Genomic DNA, 17,952 nt, shown 5'->3' with positions numbered 1-17,952 from the left:
GTACTCAATGGATCAGAAGTAAAAGTATTCATTATTCTAGTGTGCTATTTTTTAAGTATAATACATACAACATTATGTTTTATTATGCCTCCAAATCAGCAATAGCTGTGGCCAGAGGCGTTATGTTTTTGCAGTATCTGAAGAACGACTTGGGGTAATTTCTTAAAATTTGGCACAAACATCCACTTGGACTAAACAATGAACTGATTAGATTTTGGATGGCATAGATCAAAAGGTCATGGTCACTGTGACTTCATCTGTCTCATTCTATAGGAGATGATATTCCAGGAACGCCTAGAGGGAATTTCTCCAAATTTGGCACAAACATCCACTTCGGCTAAATGCTGAACTGATTAGAATTTAAAAGCAGGGGTAAGGGTGACCTTGCATCCATCTTATTCTTGTGAAAACAAAATCTCAAGAGCACTTTTATGGAATTTCTCTGAATTTGGCACAAATGTCACTTGGACTCAACAATGAACTGATTAAACTTGGGGGGCATAGTTCAAAGTTCAAGGTCACTGTGACCTCGTCTCTCTCAATATTTTAGTGACAGAATCTCAAGAAATTTGGTACAAATGTTCACTTGGACTCAACAATGAACTGATTAGATTTCGGTGGTCCTGTCCCGTTCTCTTGAAATGTGACATCGTAAAAACACGAGGGAATTTCTTCAAATTTGGCACAAATGACCACTCAGACAGAAGAATGAAGTGAGCAGAAGTTGATTTCGATCTGGTTTTGAAATCCACTGCAGGATTCAAGATGGTTCACTCACTCTTGACAGAGTTTTGTCTGTGCAGGATGATTATTATCATCCAAAAGTAACAAAGTCCACCTATCAGCACCTTTTAAACCTCAGAAATTAACAGATGTAGCTTGTTAAATCTTTACAAAAAAATATATAAACTGACAGATATGACAAAGGTATCAGTATTTCATATAACTTTACACCAGAACAAGTGGGGTCCAAATTTTGCCCCTGTGATTAATCCAGCACTGGTATATAATAAACAAGATTTCATGGTCAGAGTTGCTGAAACTATAATGCCCTTTATCTAAGTTAATCATCTGTATATAAGATTGTGCGTGAATATGTTATAAGTTTGTAGCCTTTAAAGGAAGTAAGTTAATGAAAAGCAGCACATGTGACCTGCTGCCTTCAGCGACCTGTTACCTAAAGAACAAGGAAGTGGTCCTCCCACTTTCTGTTTGAGGACACTTGCGGGAGTTTGTCGGTTGTCTCCATGAAGCTCTTAAAACTGTTATAATTATAAAGAAGCCAGCGGTGGAGCAGTGATTTGGAGGTTTAACCCAGGTCGTGTTGAGGTAAGTGCTCATTTCACTCATTCCTGTCAGCTGAGTTATCTGCGGGATAATTGCGTGTCTGGTGTGTTTTACTGCTTCAGACTGCAGCATACGACCAACAACGAAGACCTATAAACCCAAGAAGACTTAGACACAAACAAAATGTCTTCTAAGTTCATTTTGAGTACAACTGTCGCCGATTTTAGTGACAATTTAAACCTTTTTGGGTGAACTTCATTAAATGATAACTGTCGTAAATCAAATTTAACGCTATACTCCATGCTTCAGATAATTGCCAGTAAAATACAAAAAACATGATTGAGAGCCTGTTTTAGTCCCTAATTATAGTTTTATGCACAGAAGAACAATTGGAGGAAGTTTTCAGGTTATTTAGGCTACTTTATACTGCGTCACAATTAAAAGTCCTGCAGACAATAGAAATGTCACTGTAGTTCTATCTATCTATTTATCTGTGTGTGTGTGTGTGTGTGTGTGTGTGTGTGATCTTATTGGATTATTATTTATTATTATTATTATTATTATCACCAATGCATTAACGTGCAAGCATTTTACTGTTGTAGTTGGTTGAGGTGGAACCAGTTGCAACTACTGTATATACTTTTGGGTAGTTTCAGTAACAATGCATCATATTATACAAGTTAGAATTTAGTTTAGAAACTAGAAACTACAGCTGTCAATTAAATGTAATGAAATCAAAATGTAGAATATACTCCTTCCCAACTCCTTCCCAAAATAAATATATTAAATCGCTTTACAACACTGCAAAATAATGACCAAACCCTTTAACATTTATTTTCTAAAGAGGAAAACATCTGTGGGCACTGACTTAAAATACAACTAGATTTCTTTCTTTTTTCTTTTCTTTTTTTCTTTTTTTTAACCATGAGGGTTGCGGCTTGTATGGTTAACTACTGATTACGCCTCTACAGTAAATATGATATTGTTGGGCTGTTTTTTTTTTTACACAAGATAATTCTTTATGTTAGTGGACTCAGAAATTGAAATTGAATTTTAAAAAAGGGTCAAAACAATTGTGTCATCAGTGTTTATGATCCGAACACTTTCCCGAAAGTGAACTGTACAGGGATGTTTTATATTTTACTTTAATTAGGTCAGGTGTGTGTTTGTGCTACAGTGCAGCTTACCCAAACAAAACAGACCAGTTTAGCTTCATTATTGTAAAAGGAGGAAGGAGTCTACGGTCTCAAATCTTTTGAGTTCAAATTTCAAAACAAAAGTATTTTATCTTAATGTTGACACTTCATACTACATTTATGTAAGTACTATCTTTAATACTTATAGTAAAATATAGGTAAAGCGTGTAGCTGCAGTTGACAAAATAACAAATAAAGTAATTGTATTTTTGCTACTTTTATTACAGGTTTTTTCACTAGTTTTTTAGATGTTGTACCAACATTGGCTGAGGTTTCACAATTTAAGTACATTGTGAAAGCAGAATGATTCAGTACTTGGGTGAATAAACTAAACCTCCAGAGAAATTTTGTAACATTAGTCAGTAACACAGACAGAGAGGCACGGCTGCATCAGAGCAAAATAACCCAGTTTGAAATTGACCTTTTATTGGCCGTCGGATTTTAAAAAAAGGCAGAAGCTGATATGTGTCAAAAAGCCAAATAGCAGCATATAATCGGCCAGGCCGATTATTGGTTGATCCCTAATTAATACTATGTAGAATAAGACACTGCATATTTTACAACTTTTGGCAAGAAAATGAATTTATTTGTTATGCATAGCCCATAGCATTTAAAAGTGAAATTAAACATTAAATGTTGAATTATTTGTGTGTATAATAATAATAATGCTCTATAGTCATTTCAGTAGTTTTACCCCTTTTAAATGAACTTACACATATAAAAATATCCTGCTGAAATACTATTTGGATGTGACTGCCTGTCTTCCCCGAATTGTTTCCAGACTGGACCGTCAATTGACATTTGACTTTAAAATACACCAGAATGCTCCTCCATTAACCGGCACACTGATTCGGCAGTCCTCTCTGCTCGTGGGTGAACATGAATCAAATCATGATATCCCTCATCTGCCGAGCGCCTGTATCAAGGACGTTACACTTCTCAATTACCCACGGATGTATTATAAGGAAGTCAATTACCGTCCTCTGCACGTCCTCTGCCTGCCAGCTAATAACTTCAGCCTGCATTCATCATCACTTCAGATCTCTCATCTCTCATGATTGGATCAAAGTTTTTGCCTGATTCAAACAGAACATTATAGTCCTCAGTTTATGTGTGATAAATGATAACGGTCCCCGTCTTCCCCTCACTTTCCTTCGCTCTCACACACTCTCGAATTCGGTGAATCTCTTGCTCTGCTGATGAATTAAGAGCTTGTTAATTGGCTTGACAAGCTAAACATGAGATGGCACATTTTGGAGTGTCCTCTGAACAGCAGGTTTTTCCTTTTTTTTAAATTTTTAAACGCACTGTATTTTTAAATGGATTATTTCATCCAATCAGAGCTTCAGTGGAGGCATTGCCTACACTAAAAGTGTGTCCACGACAGAGTATAACTATTTTTGGGGATATACAACAAACACTGTGTGTTTTACCTTAAAACTTCAATTAATAGCCCCGGCTATTATTGTCTTAAATCACTGAACTAAAAAGTCTTATAGTATATGTGTCTGGTTTTTAATTGATTTCATTTTAATTTAACGTCTCTGTCCCTCAGAAGGCACTGCTCCTAAGCTGCCTGAAACAGCTCATTTGAGTTTCAGTGTTTACTTCCATAACTTATTGATATCATAATGCACCATAGAAAAGAATAATGCGCATAGACAGAGCCGATGTGTTTTCTGAACATTAGAGTGTGTAAATCTATTGTAGTAGACCCCCAAAATACAAATATGATCCCGGAAATGAGCGTTGTAAGGCCTCTTTAAGTAAATCTAAAACCATTTTTGTTCGTTTTAGTTTGGGGCCTCAGGCAGCTGCTTAGCTTGCCTAATGGTGAAGTCTGCTCCTGGCGTTAACTAAAATGACTAAAACTACCTTAAGTCGGCTCAATGCACCAAGTATAGTAGTGATTTTAAAGCCCTGAAATTTAATAATCCAGTCATTATTTTTTCACCTTTTTTCAACTTTGCGATTAGGAGAAGGCTAGCATTTACGAAAAGCTGAGTGAGAACCTCCAGACAATAACCCAACAGGTTAAGGCGACACTCCACAAAATTAACATTATCAAGAGGCAGGTTGACAGCTGGAAAGGTTGGGGAGACAGATTCGAAGCCTTGAAGGCAGAGAAAGATGCCGCCTATAACAATTGTGTCTTCCTCCAAAGAGAAGTCAGGGCACTCACTGAAAAAGTGAAAAATCAACAAACTCTTGAGGAGTTGTACAATCAGACAACAGCATCAAATGAGAAAATGTTACATCGCTGTCAGCTTCTGAACCAAGAACTGCAGGCCCTCAGGGAAAAGGAGGGCAGCATAGATGTCACAGAGGAGGACTATGAATTGGCAGTACAAGACCGTGAAAAACTTCTCTGGGATGTCCGGCTCCTGGAGGAGGAACTGCAAAAGGAGCATGTTTCTGAGGATATGTGCACAGGAATGAAACGAAAGGTAGAGAGAGAAAGGGAGTACAATAATGACCTGAAATGTGAATTCAAGCTGCTCCAGGAGAGACAACAGGAATATCAAGCTTTAGCTCAATCCTACAATGTTGCGAAAGCTCAGGAGGAGGCAATTAGACAGGAAAATCTGGCTTTAGAAAAGGAGAGAGAAGCTCTTCGAAGAGATGCCAGATATACAATCTATGTATGAAATGAAAGCTGAAGTGGAAGCGTCAAGAGATGATGTGCTACAGCAAAACGACAACCTGCAATAACAAGTCCGGCAACTCAGAGATGGAAATCAGAGTGTCCAACCTTTGGCTGAATCTTACAATGTTGCAAAGGCCAAGAAAGATAAGATTAGCCAGCAAAATGAGGCTTTGCAAGAGGAGATTCAGAGGTTGCACACAGAGATCAGGGATAAAGAAGCTTTGCAGGGAAATATTGATGCACTGAGAGCTTCCCCAGAAGAGACAAGCCATCAAAATGAGACCCTGCAGAGAGAACTCCCAATTTCTTAAATAAAGGTATGATCATTTAAAGATCTGGGAGACTGCACAGAGAAACACTGATGCGCTTAGAAGATTTGAATACAGAAAATAGTAATCTGAACCAGCAAATAAACATCACCGATGACAAGCTCCAGGCCAGCAGACAGTTCAAGGAAACTTATGTTTACCTGGAGGCTGAAGAGAAAGCCCTGCAGGCACGAAATAGACGGTTGAGTAAAACCCATTCTGAGGTGCACAGGAAGCTTCGAAATACAGAAGACTGGAAGCAAAGGTGCGACCTGCTGACAGAAGAGATGGATGCCTCGAAGCTCCAGAACAACAGAACAACAGAGCAACGGAGGAAATCCAGGTTTTCAGTGACAACCTCAGGACTCTGGGTGATGCCAAGGCAACTTACAAGTCTATGATGACCAAGAAAAAAGTTCTCACCAACCAGAACAACGCTCTGCAAAGACACCGCCAGGAGCTGGAACAAAAGGTCTTGAAAGAACAAGCTCTGGAGGAACAAAACAACCGTATCACACAGGAGATTGAAGCCTTCGGACAAGATAATGGCAATCTTCTTCCAGATTCAAGAGCTTTGACTTCCAGATATGATTCCTTAAAAAACTCAAAAAAACATGAAAATGATGCCCTTCAGACACAACTTAGGGACCTTACTAAAAAAATGGAAAGAGAAAAAGCTGTAGAGGACAAGTGTACAGCGAGAAGTGCAGAGATTGATTGAAATACTAGAGATCGACTGATATGGTTTTTTCAGGGCCGATACAGGCCCTGAAAAAAAAAAAGTTATAAAAGTTATAAAGAAATTATCTGTGAATAAGTGACTTTTATTGTATTCAGGTTGCCTTTGTCCATTAGGAGTCATCCTTTTTATAGTTAAAAAACAAGTCTAAAACAAAACATGCGTAATCCGTGGAAGCTGCTTTAATGACAATTGTAAAACAAAGTCTCCCAGCATGGCTATTTTTAATTAACATACATACACACAAATATCAAACACTCTCTAGACAGGTCAAGATGAATAATCACACCAAAATCTGTTCTCCCATGTCAAACACATGTTCTTTTCATATGACATGCAGGAGGCTGTAGGTGCTTTTTTATGACATAATTTTAGCTGCTAAATCACAGTTTATTTCCCACAAGATTTGCAAGTAAGGCTAGAATAATAAAGTGTTTCTGTAATATTTCAGTAATTCTAATTTGACTGTTTAATGAGTTTTAAATGGATACTCGAGTCATTTTGATGTCTTGTTTCTCTTCTTTAGACTGGAATTTTTTCCCTTCAGTAAACTGTAATGGTTACACCGGCGAAAAACAGCAAACACACAGAGGGGCCTGATGAGAAGGTGAAAACACTGAAGCAGTTCCCTCCGTACGGATCCATAAGTGGAGCCTCAACAGGAGAAACCTGCCCCACATGTCGTGGCACCGGGCGCATCAGTCAGTTTTCAACTTTCACAATCATAACTGCATTTTAAACAGCTTCAGTGCCTCAACAACTCCTCAAATAACTGTTTCATTTCACATTCAAAAACTAAGGGAAGTAAAACAATCGAAATTCACACAGTGAAGTGCAGCTGCTTCTGTTTAGTCACACTTTCACATCATTTTTGTGTCTGTTTCTTTTCTTGTGTCGGCAGGCCACGAAGACCAGCTAGTTGCTGTAATACCATGTAACGATGTGAGACTGAAACCCAGACGCACGTAAGTTACGTGTATGCCGATATTTGGCTTTGCACAGTTTAAGGGTGATTCTTCAGTTATTATCCAGTTTGGAAACTTAAAAAAAATCCAACACATTTTTAGAGAAATGTATTGAGACAATATTTTTAGTAATATACATGCATTCTGTCACATACAAGATAAATATGTAGGCTTGCTAATGTCTGTTTTAGCATTTAATATACATAAAATGCACAATATAATTGTTTTTATTATTTTTAAGCTGGTTGGAAGCAAAAGTTATTATGCTTATTATTTATTATTTTTATTAGTAGTAGTGTAGTAGTTGTAGTAGTAGTATTTAAAGCAATTACTCCAAGGGATAGTTGTTCTTTTTATGAAAAATTCATAAAATACCATTCATGATCCACTTATCTGAACTTAAGTTTGTATGAGATCAACATTAAATAAAAAATTTAGCAGGGTTAAAATCTGGCTCAGGGACAAAAAAATATAGCAAAAAACACAAAAAGCCATTTTTTAATATTAAAAAAATGACTGATATATATATATATTTTTGTGTACACTATTTTTGCTGTGAAGTGACAAAAATAAAAAGTAAGTGTTTTTTTTCTTCTGACAGGAACACAACACTCACAAAAGTTTAAGACTCAATCTTTAAATAGGCATAACTGAATGTAAACGTTTTTGTCAGTATGGTTTTTGCACGTGTATACAGATATGTTCGTACGGATTTTACCATGTCTTATTATTTCACATGTTTCAGGAAGCTGTACGTGTGCGTCTCCATGGTTGTGTGTCTGCTTCTCTCCTGTCTGATCCTCTTCTTCCTCTTCCCCCGGAGCGTCACCCTGACGCCTGTGTCCGTGCTGTCGGTTATGGTCTACTTCACCCCAAATACAGTCGAAATGGAGGTTAGAGTAAGTAACAGAAATTCGTACGAAGAGTGGAGCCAGTTACGTGTAAACCTGTGCCACCTCTTTGTTGTATCAGAATCACTTTACGGAAAAAAGAAAAGAAAGTGAAGGGGTTGTTTTTGTGTCTATAGTACAGTAAAAAGAAATGTAATACGTGATAGAAAACCCCAGGAATGAGTCCTAAAATCAGGAATCCGTTAGCATCTCAGCACCTCCAACTCCTCGTCTCAAAGGGTTTTTAATAACGTCTGTTTGTTAACACAAGCTTAAGAGACTCTCATGTTTTGTTTTATACGTCAGTAAATACCCCACTCACAAACTTTGAAGCTTCTATGTATTTTTAAAAAGGTAGACAAATGACTAAATGAGACTATACGGAACATCATCAAGCCGAACACGGCTTTCCCGCCTCGTAACATTAGCACAGCAACTGTAGTGTAGTTCGTTTATAGCCTAACATTAGCTTTTTAATCATGGTAACTGCATTTAGGCTTCAGAAATTCTGAAAATGATGTTCATTTGTGATGATTATCTTGCGTGATAGAAAACCCCAGGAATGAGTCCTAAAATCAGGAATCCGTTAGCATCTCAGCACCTCCAGCTCCTCGTCTCAAAGGGTTTTTGGTTAGAAGCCTTTAATAACATCTGTGGTTAACACAAGCTTAAGAGACTCTCATGTTTTGTTTTATACGTCAGTAAATACCCCACTCACAAACTATGTATCTTTAAAAAGGTAGACAAATGACTAAATGAGCCTATACGGAACATCATCAAGCCGAACACGGTTTTCCAGCCTCGTAACGTTAACACAGCACTTGTAGTGTAGTTCGTTTATTGCCTAACATTAGCTTTTTAATTGTAGTAACTGCATTTAAGCTTCAAAAATTCTTAACCGTCATTTGTGACGATTATCTTGCTGAACAAAAGTTGTACATCATATACATTTGTTTACCAAAGAGCTTATTTTCTGCAATGATCCCCAAAAAAAAAAATCCCATTTTTATTACAGAACCAGGGTGATCAGTTGGCAAAAAACAAACAAACCCCGTCATCCCCGGGGCGCTCGTTTTTTCTCAAGTATAGATTAGGTTACCTGTTTGGTCAAAACTGAGTTAAGACAAAACTCTAGCTTTGTGACATTCTTTTTACCATATTAAAAGTACTTAAAAAATGTGTAACTTGTGAAACAGCAGCACGCAACGTACATACGTTAGCAAGTAGTTAACTGTAACTTCGAATTCGTAAATCGGCAGTTATAATTGTGTGTAACTTATGTCATTAAGGGCAGATGAGCAGCGCATTAGCTGGAAAAACATTACGTTTAGTTACTTACATGGAGCTATACAGAATTAAACGTTCACTGAATGTGTTCGTGCCTGTTCATGAGTCGTAAGAAATCATAAATCATTTTTAAGAAGTAAATGTTTACTGTAAGCTAGCTTGTGTCAGTTACGTTAGCATAGCAAGGCAGGCTAATTGTTAATGTGCTTGGTTAAAAAGGTTAATAATGGTTGCTTTGGGATGGCTGTCAGAGGTATGAAAACTTTATACCGTCTGAGGTGTAACAGATAGTGTTTTCCACATTTTTTGTGGTTCCATAGTTTTATTTAACAACTGTTCTAGGAAAGAGGATTAGCGCTCTGTTAGGTACCGCTGCTATTGGAAAATACTGGTTGGTTCAGCAACAAAAGTTGCTCCAATAAATCACAAGTTAAAAATCACAATAATAATGTATCGTGGCTTAAGTATCATGATAATAACATATCATGGGGACCTCTGGTGATTCCCACCCCTATATCATTCTACATATATAGTAAATTTCATGTATATACATGCACTACAGAGTGTTTTATATGTGTGTAATTTCCACCACATTTTTATTATGTGTCAAAACACCATCTGCAAAGAACTGTCTGAATTGCATTCACATGACAGACTGTAGATAGCTGCTGTAGTTAAATGAAGGACAAAGTTCCCTGAGATTTTTTAATGATGTAAAAGGTGTGTTGGCTGCACCTGGTGAGCTGTGTGTCTTTTTCTCGCCTAGAATCTCGTCAACATCTCCAACGAGAACTTTGTCCCGGTTCAGATTCTCGACTTTAGCATTCAGGGTCTGGTATCTGAAGCAATTATGGGTAAAGCCAAGGTGTCCAACATGAGCGCCCTCCAGCCCCGCTCACAGCATTCGGTGAGTTTCACACAGGATGATTCATATTGAAATGTACTGCTGATTTTTCATGTAATTAATTTCTCTGTCTTCTTTTGCAGTACACCACTGAAATTAACCTGTCTATTACCGATAAAGGCTTAAAGTACGTTTTAAATATTGTGTGAAAATTATGTAATACTACATTATTTTCTGGATTCAGCACATGTCCACATGTCAGCTGTTTTATCTCTTTCAGCACGTACTGCAAGTCGAGCTCTATCAAGATTCACACGTTATTTCTGGAGCTGCAGTAAGTGTCAATCTGTATCTGAGAATCAGCGGAGGAGGCAGCAGCCACTTCACAGCATATCTCAAACCCACAGGGTGTGAAAGGCATGGTCAGAAACCACAACTGCACGGAAAAAAAAAAAAAAAACAGGTTCTCTTTAAAATAAAAAGGTCAAATCTTACTTAAAATCTAAAATGTTCTTTTTAGATAAGAGTTAAACAGACACATGAAGGTTAGTTTTTAGCATCCACTGAAAAGGTGGATTATAACCACAAAAACAAACTGTGGCTTTTTTTATTTTCACTTCTGTTTTGTGCACATTCAAAGAAAGCTTTGATCTGCTTCTTTGTGCCAGAGGTGTAGTCAGCGGTTTATACCGGAGCATCTGAATGACTCACATTTGAACACGAGGTGCGAGTAAACTCGCCACAGTGTAATACTTTTAAGTTGCGAACCCCATTTTCGCAGTATAGTTTTGTTATTTATTGCACTACTAGTGATAATGTTCTTGTTGTCTGGAATAAAAGAGGAGTTGAACTTTGTTCTTGTGATAAAACTTGAAATTGCATTAACTTATTTTTTTTGCCATTTTGGGGCAGGCTGAAAAGATCAAAACAAAGACACTAAAACGCTTTACAATATGTATAGTCATTTGATCCATTGTTAATAATAAGACTTATAGAGTGGTGAAGGGATGATGTATTTTTGTGGGCCAACCAGGAAGTGAGCATTTTGAACGTTTATGATACTTACACGTTTTCTTCAGCATGATAATCTTCACAGATGAACACCACTTTTGTGTGTTATGAAGCATAAATGAAATTGCCAGAAGCAAAAAGCTGTTTTTAGGCTAAACACGAACTACATCGTGGTCGCACCATTTAAACATCACCACCCTGAGTCGTTCAACTTCACTGTAAAAACAGGTTAAAACACAATTGAAAAATATCATAAACGGTTAATCTGGAAGTTCGAGTGCGACTGTTGCGGTAAAGCTATAAAGCTGTGAAGGTGAGCGAGTGGGTTTAATGAATTTCTGTGTCCGGTGTGATGATGTCTGACGTCCCTGATAAACACTGTAGTCCCATTTAGCCACCTGAAACTGCCTTTTTTAAGATGCATAAAACCTTAAAAGTTCAAAATCGTTTTTTTATGTTGCAGAACAAAACGTCTAAATACCTTTATCCTATGTAAACCACAGACCTTATTTAAGACACTTTGCCGAAAACCGATCAAAAAAACCCAGAGACTTTGAGACGAGGGAACCGGAAGTGCAAAAAAGCTAATGAACTTCTACGTTTTAGGAATCATTGCTTCACCACTCATTGATTAGTGATTAAAACACGATGAAAACATACCTTTTTTAATTTTTTGTCTTTTTCTCCTCCAGAATGACAATGAACATTTCCTATCTCTCTCACTCGGAGCAGCTGTCTCTGGACACCTTTGAGTACATTGACTGTGGCACCAACTCAACAATCCCTCATCCTGTGAGATGATGAAATCAAAATGAAAAACACCAAAGTAGGAGTGTGACATAATGAATATTCTGGCTGCATCGCGCCCTTTTCCTCATCTGCGTGGGATGTGACTTTGTGAATGATAACTGCTGTAAAAATGCATTTTTATCCACAGATCCATGTATTTTACTTAAGAATGACTACCAATAAAACAGTGGAGAAATACTTCAGTAAGACAAATATTGGCAAGAAAATAAAGTACTATTTAGCAAATAGTAAGTAAATGTACTAAGTTACATTCCACCACTGATTCTGTATGTTGTTTTAGCATACCTTAATACTAAAATCACTACAATTTTCGAAAGATGATTCAAATATTATATCTTAAAATGAATGTTTTTTGCTTATTTGATTGAGGTTTGCCTTATCTGTATTACAGGCAAAGTGGTCTCATAAAAGTGTGTGAAACAAACACAGTGTTTTAAATCCTTAAAAATGTACTTTTTTTTTTTTTAAATTTAACTAATTTCTCACCGTTTTTGGAAAGGATGCCATTGATTGTGTTAATAGAATTTTAATGTTTGATTGTCTTTTGTCATTTGCACTTTATTAAACTGTGGCATTAAAGACGGTGTGTTAGATTTATTTCTTCTATAAATGTATTTTCGGCTGGTTTGAAGGTTTATTTTTAGGCACTGCATGTGTTCCTATTTATCATGAGTCAACACTGCGTGTCCACACTTGACACTGTTTATACTGAAATCCATAATAACCTTATCATGAATTCATCATGTATCCAAAAATGTCACAGTTTCTATTTCTATTTTACAAATTAACTTTTGTGACTACACCCAAATTACTAAAAAACACAAGTATTTTGATATCATGGTATTTTTATTTTTGTAGAGGTAAAGTTAGATCTAATCTAATCAGAAAGTAGTGTTGTGTGGACATCCTGCATGTTTGCAGCTCTTTAAAAAACACTAATTATTACTTAAAGTGTCACGTCAGCACAGATAACAATGCTTTTTTCCAACTATAATGCTTAGTAATAGTCTTAAGCATTTCCCAAGTATGTCCTGCATGTTCGTGATCTCTCTCCACTGCAACACAGCTGATTTAAATGATCAGCTCGTTATCAAGCAGCTTCAGGAGTTCATAACGAGCTGATCATTTGAATCAGCAGGCAGAGAAACATGCAGAACTTGTGGTTCTCAAGGAGAGGTTTGGGAGATGCTGATGTACCTACAAGACCTACATTTTGTTGCAGCTCTTGAAGTTCCTGATCGTGGACACATGATGGAGCCGATGCTTTATTAAGACTGATCAAGTACACAAAACAAGCTGTGGGACATTAAGTGTTATAAGATGCAGAACTGGTGTTAACTGTTAAGTTTACACGATTGTGTTTCTAGCAAGAAACCCTTTTGCCATAAGAATTAAAAAAAAAAGAAAAGTTATGGCTACACACTGTTGTTTCAGTCATTAAATTTATCCACTGAGGAATATACTGTATGAAGACATTTTATCGATTCAGTGCTTATGCAGTTCTACTTCCCCTGTATGAGAGGGAAACCACATTATTGTTTTTACTGCACTTCATTTGTCCGACAGATTGAAATTACTTTATACAATTTCTTTTAGAGTTTATATGTCAAACATATTATCAGTTTTTAATAATGCATTACATTGAAAGTGCCCAACAGTATGTACAGTTGTTAAAATCAACTCTACCTTGGTAACATTTAGATGCTTACATTTATTTTATGTATAATACCAGCAGTATGTTATTCTGTGGATATATTTTATATTTTAGTATTTTTATAGTGTATTATAGTATATTACTGTTTTGTGTATTCCATAGATATTCTACAGATATTTGCTCAGGGTTATTTTTTCAGTTGATGCTGGGGTATGAAAACTGAAACTGAATTGTTCATTTACTGATATAACAGTTTTGGAATAAATAAATACAAATAGACAGACAATGTCACTTTCATTTAGGTATTTTCAAAAACTGGAGATTTTTTTTATACTTACATTTATTTTAAAAAAAGAAAAAAGGTTTCAATTAGAGTAATGAACTGTTTTTTCAACCAAAAAAATCCCTGTGGTTTAAATTCCTTTCAGGGTCATTGAAAGTGATGATAATTATTCTGTAATTCCTAAGTATGGTGATATTTTCTGAGAGAGTTATCCTACAGTGATATTCGCATATTTCAGCCCTACTCTTCACTACTGTGATAAGTATATAACCTATTTTTTCCCCCAATTTTATTTATTTTTTTGGCCTGCTATTTTTGATACTTCAGGTACAAGTTGCTGTTCATAGACAGTATAGTAGTTTTTACTGCATTGATTTGACATCTATAGTTACAGATTAAAATTTAAATATAATCTATAGAGGGCTCATTCTATTGCGCTTTTGGAGTTTTTATTGACAATACTTCACTATTTTGATATGGTTTATATACTGTTGTGACCGCGTGCAGTTCACCTGTGTGCCGGCAGGGCGCGTGCAGCAGCCGTCCAGGTGGCCGTGACGTCACCGGGGCTTTAGGTGCTGTGCGCTCGTGCCTCTCCGGAGCTCCTCAGTGCTGCTGGAGCAGATCAGGAGCGGATGTGACCGCCGGGGACAAACAGTCTGTTTACCATGGATGTGTTCATCGCTTGTGGATGATGTTTTCGGCGCATATTTGAACAGGTATGAACGGTTTTTTTTTAACATGCACATAGGAGCACAGTTTATCATGGTGGTGATTTCATTCTTTTTTTGTGCAACCTGCATGGATTTCTTTTGCTGTAATTGTGTTGTTATGCATTGAAGTTACAGGTTCTCTTTAATTTATTTGCTTAAAACATCATGTTGATAATAAACTAGATGGCTTCGTGCAGAAAAGGAGGGAAACTAAGGTGGCTGAGGCTGTTCTCAACATGCATTCAAGTGTTCAAACACGACTCACAAACATGACTGTGCATTTTGCCTCTTTAAATAAATGCTACCCCTCATAATATGCACTAAATTCCTGCAAACACGCGATGTCTGTGTTCTGTCCAGAGGCAGCTGTTTGATGGGTATCAGGATGTCAACAACAACCGGATTAGTGCTGCTGCAGCAGTCCTCATAGACAGTCTGAATACATATCATCTATCCGCTGCATTGAAATCAATCTGCCCCCAAGAAAAGCCTTTCAGGTTTAGCAGTGCTAAGAGGATTTAGTCTCTGGATAACCTCAGCCATCCAGTTATAGCTGTTGTTCGGCTCTGCAACGTGGCCAAGACGTTCATTGTTTTATGTAATCAGAATTAGAAGTTAACCCAAGTGTGCAGCGATTTAACAAATGGGTTTTGCTCACAGTTAAAGGGATAGTTCGGATTTTTTTGGAGAGGGGTTGTTTGAGGTACTTATCCATAATCAGTATACTACCCACAGTAGATGGCTGTCGTCAAGCCCCAGTTTGGAGAAGCTGAGAAATGTTCTGCTGTGGATGGGGCCAGCGATTAAACGTATTATAGCCACCTAAAAAATCAATATCATTTTAACCCTTAAACATGTGGATCAGCATCAGTTTTCTTGTTCTGCATTCAGAAGCCTTTTACTAACATTCAAACCTCTTAAATCTGGGAAAATTGATTTGATTTCTTTAAAAAAAAAAAAAAGTGAAAAAACATAATACACAACATGGCAAGAACAGTCCTGCAAAAAAAAGATAAAAATGTCTCAACTAAATTTTAATAATCTAAGTATATATCTAAAATTATGTTACAGAAAAAAAGTAATTATTTTTAGTAGTTTCATGAAGTCATTTTCTCAGCTGTTTTTTTTCCTTATTATTTGTAGCTATTTTTCATCTAAGTTTTCACTCATTTCTTGCTAACTTTTGGGCCATTTCTTGCCGATTTGTTTATTGCCCTCTTCCCATGTTTTTGAAAGAGATTATGCCAATTTGCTCAGGTTTATTTTGACATGAAAAAGAATTGATACCAAGTATCAATGGTCATTTCAGAGAATGTATGATCTTAAAAACTTGCCTCAAAGTCATGGAAAAGATATTTTGAATATAGCATACACTTAAACTTTTTTTTTTGCATAGCTAAAAATGTTTTGTTGCTGGCCCCCATCCACAGCAGTACATTGCTTAGCTTCAGTGTCAGACTCCTGTCTGCTTCTCCAAACCTGGAGTCTTCCAAGTGACATTTACTGTGTGTACAAGTACCCCATACAACCCCACTTCAAAAAATCTTAACAATCCCTCTGACTGATAAGTCTTAAATGTGAAAGACGGAAACAGGAAATGCCACGTTTATCAAATGAAATTGCATCATTGAATCCCACTGATAATAATCGCAGTCTCTTCTGCATTCTTTGGGTGAGATCCCATTGTCTTCTCATTAAATGTTAACTTTTTGTTTGTTTTGGTCTCCAGCACCGTCTGATCCCATCTGCCTTCAAGGACAAGGAGCAAATGCCACTCTCCTAAAAAAAGGATTAAATCAGGAATCTGTCACCTCACCTAAGTAGGTGTGAATTTGTGGCTGCAGTCATGGGGAACCAGCTGACTGATATCGCTCCCAACACCTCCTTTCTGCCAAACTTCCAGTGTCTGCACGTGGTGGTGATCGGGCTCGACTCGGCCGGGAAGACGTCTCTGCTCTACAGGCTCAAACTGAAGGAGTTTGTAAACACGATCCCCACTAAGGGCTTCAACACGGAGAAGATCAAGGTGTCAGTGGGGACGTCTCGGAGTATAAACTTCCAGGTGTGGGACGTGGGCGGCCAGGAGAAGCTGCGCCCGCTGTGGAAGTCTTACACCCGGCGGACAGACGGGATGGTGTTTGTGGTGGACTCCACGGAGCTGGAACGGATGGAGGAGGCCAAAGTGGAGCTCCACAAGATCACCCGCACCTCGGAGAACCAGGGCGTCCCCGTGCTCATCCTGGCCAACAAACAGGACCTGGATTCAGCGTTGTCCGTCAGCGAGGTTGAGAAGCTGCTATCAGTCCACGAACTGAGCATGTACACGCTGCATCACGTGCAGAGCTGCAGTGCCGTGGACGGTCAGGGGCTCCAGCCGGGCCTGGAGAAACTTTACGAGATGATCCTGAAGAGGAAGAAGATGGTGAAGCACAACAGGACCAGAAAGAGATGAACTCTTTCTTGGCGGCAGACACGAGGAGATTTATCACGGTTGAGACACTTCCAAGCTTAATGGTCCCCTTTAATGGGAGAGCGATTTGTGCCAACACAACAACAATTACACGCGGCCGGGGGGTCAGGAGAAATGGATTTGCTCATAATAATTGAAGCAGTATTGACACATTCTTTGTTCTGCAGCTGCTTTTCAGAAGTTATAGATTTAAAGGGAACCCTGATAGCAGTTAGTCCTCACTAAGTGCTTTTCCCACACTTGTTTTAAAGAATTCTAGCAAGACATTTTCCTGTTAACTCTAGGACTAATATATAAGCACACTGACATCCAAGTGTCCCTATAATACATGAAATGTCCTTATAATCCTTCACCAGCTTGCACAGATTCCACTGAATAGCTGTTTTCTGTTCCACGGATGTTTCCCCGAAATATTTATTACACGTTTTTGTGTTTGTGTTGGACAGAGGGACTGTTTTTGTAAATGATGTGAAATGAAAAAGCGGTGATGGAGCACCAAATGATATTTCATTTAATTGCCATGGAACAGTAATCCTAAGTGCATTCCCTTCATGGCCACAGAGGTTGAGTTTCAGTTACTATAATAATAATAATGTTTATACAAATTGTACATTTTTGTAACACTGAAGGCTTAATAAATCGAAGCACTGTACAGAACATTCTTGATTTCCTTGTAGTTAATGATAGAGGAGTAGGCTAGTAGGCTACTTCATGCTCGCAAACAAAAATCAGTTGAATGCAGAAATATAACACGTTTCACAACACAAACGCTACATACAAGTAAAAACTGACAAACCGGTGGCTTACCATTCACTGTGTGCACCGCCATGTGACATTAATTCGACCAA

At 37.6% G+C, this 17,952-nt stretch overlaps 2 protein-coding genes across 2 annotated transcripts; both read left to right on the top strand.

Moving 5' to 3' along the window:
• The first annotated feature begins 1,169 nt into the window (after positions 1 to 1,169).
• Positions 1,170 to 12,563, top strand: tmem106a (transmembrane protein 106A). The gene is made up of 8 exons (XM_042508431.2): positions 1,170 to 1,329; positions 6,704 to 6,878; positions 7,079 to 7,142; positions 7,888 to 8,041; positions 10,086 to 10,226; positions 10,307 to 10,350; positions 10,444 to 10,497; positions 11,867 to 12,563. Exons 2-8 carry the CDS (start codon positions 6,734 to 6,736, stop codon positions 11,973 to 11,975), a joined length of 711 nt encoding a protein of 236 aa, XP_042364365.2. The 5' UTR covers positions 1,170 to 1,329; positions 6,704 to 6,733; the 3' UTR covers positions 11,976 to 12,563.
• A 1,917-nt stretch (positions 12,564 to 14,480) lies between these two features.
• On the top strand, positions 14,481 to 17,763 carry arl4d (ARF like GTPase 4D). The gene is made up of 2 exons (XM_042507881.2): positions 14,481 to 14,640; positions 16,364 to 17,763. Exon 2 carries the CDS (start codon positions 16,481 to 16,483, stop codon positions 17,084 to 17,086), a length of 606 nt encoding a protein of 201 aa, XP_042363815.1. The 5' UTR covers positions 14,481 to 14,640; positions 16,364 to 16,480; the 3' UTR covers positions 17,087 to 17,763.
• The last annotated feature ends 189 nt before the right edge of the window (positions 17,764 to 17,952 follow it).

This window comes from Plectropomus leopardus, chromosome 19, assembly GCF_026936395.1.
Source record: "Plectropomus leopardus strain MGB_pleo_1.0 chromosome 19, ASM2693639v1, whole genome shotgun sequence".
In the NCBI taxonomy this organism is placed as follows: Eukaryota; Metazoa; Chordata; class Actinopteri; order Perciformes; family Serranidae; genus Plectropomus; species Plectropomus leopardus.
This window is presented reverse-complemented; position numbering and strand designations above follow the sequence as displayed.

Excerpts from the sequence above, each read along its gene's own strand:
- arl4d (XM_042507881.2), top strand. The coding sequence starts at position 16,481 with ATGGGGAACCAGCTGACTGATATCGCTCCCAACACCTCCTTTCTGCCA.
- tmem106a (XM_042508431.2), top strand. The coding sequence starts at position 6,734 with ATGGTTACACCGGCGAAAAACAGCAAACACACAGAGGGGCCTGATGAG. Across the intron at positions 6,879-7,078 it reads TCGTGGCACCGGGCGCATCA|GCCACGAAGACCAGCTAGTT; the intron begins GTCAGTTTTCAA and ends TTGTGTCGGCAG. Across the intron at positions 10,227-10,306 it reads AGCCCCGCTCACAGCATTCG|TACACCACTGAAATTAACCT; the intron begins GTGAGTTTCACA and ends CTTCTTTTGCAG.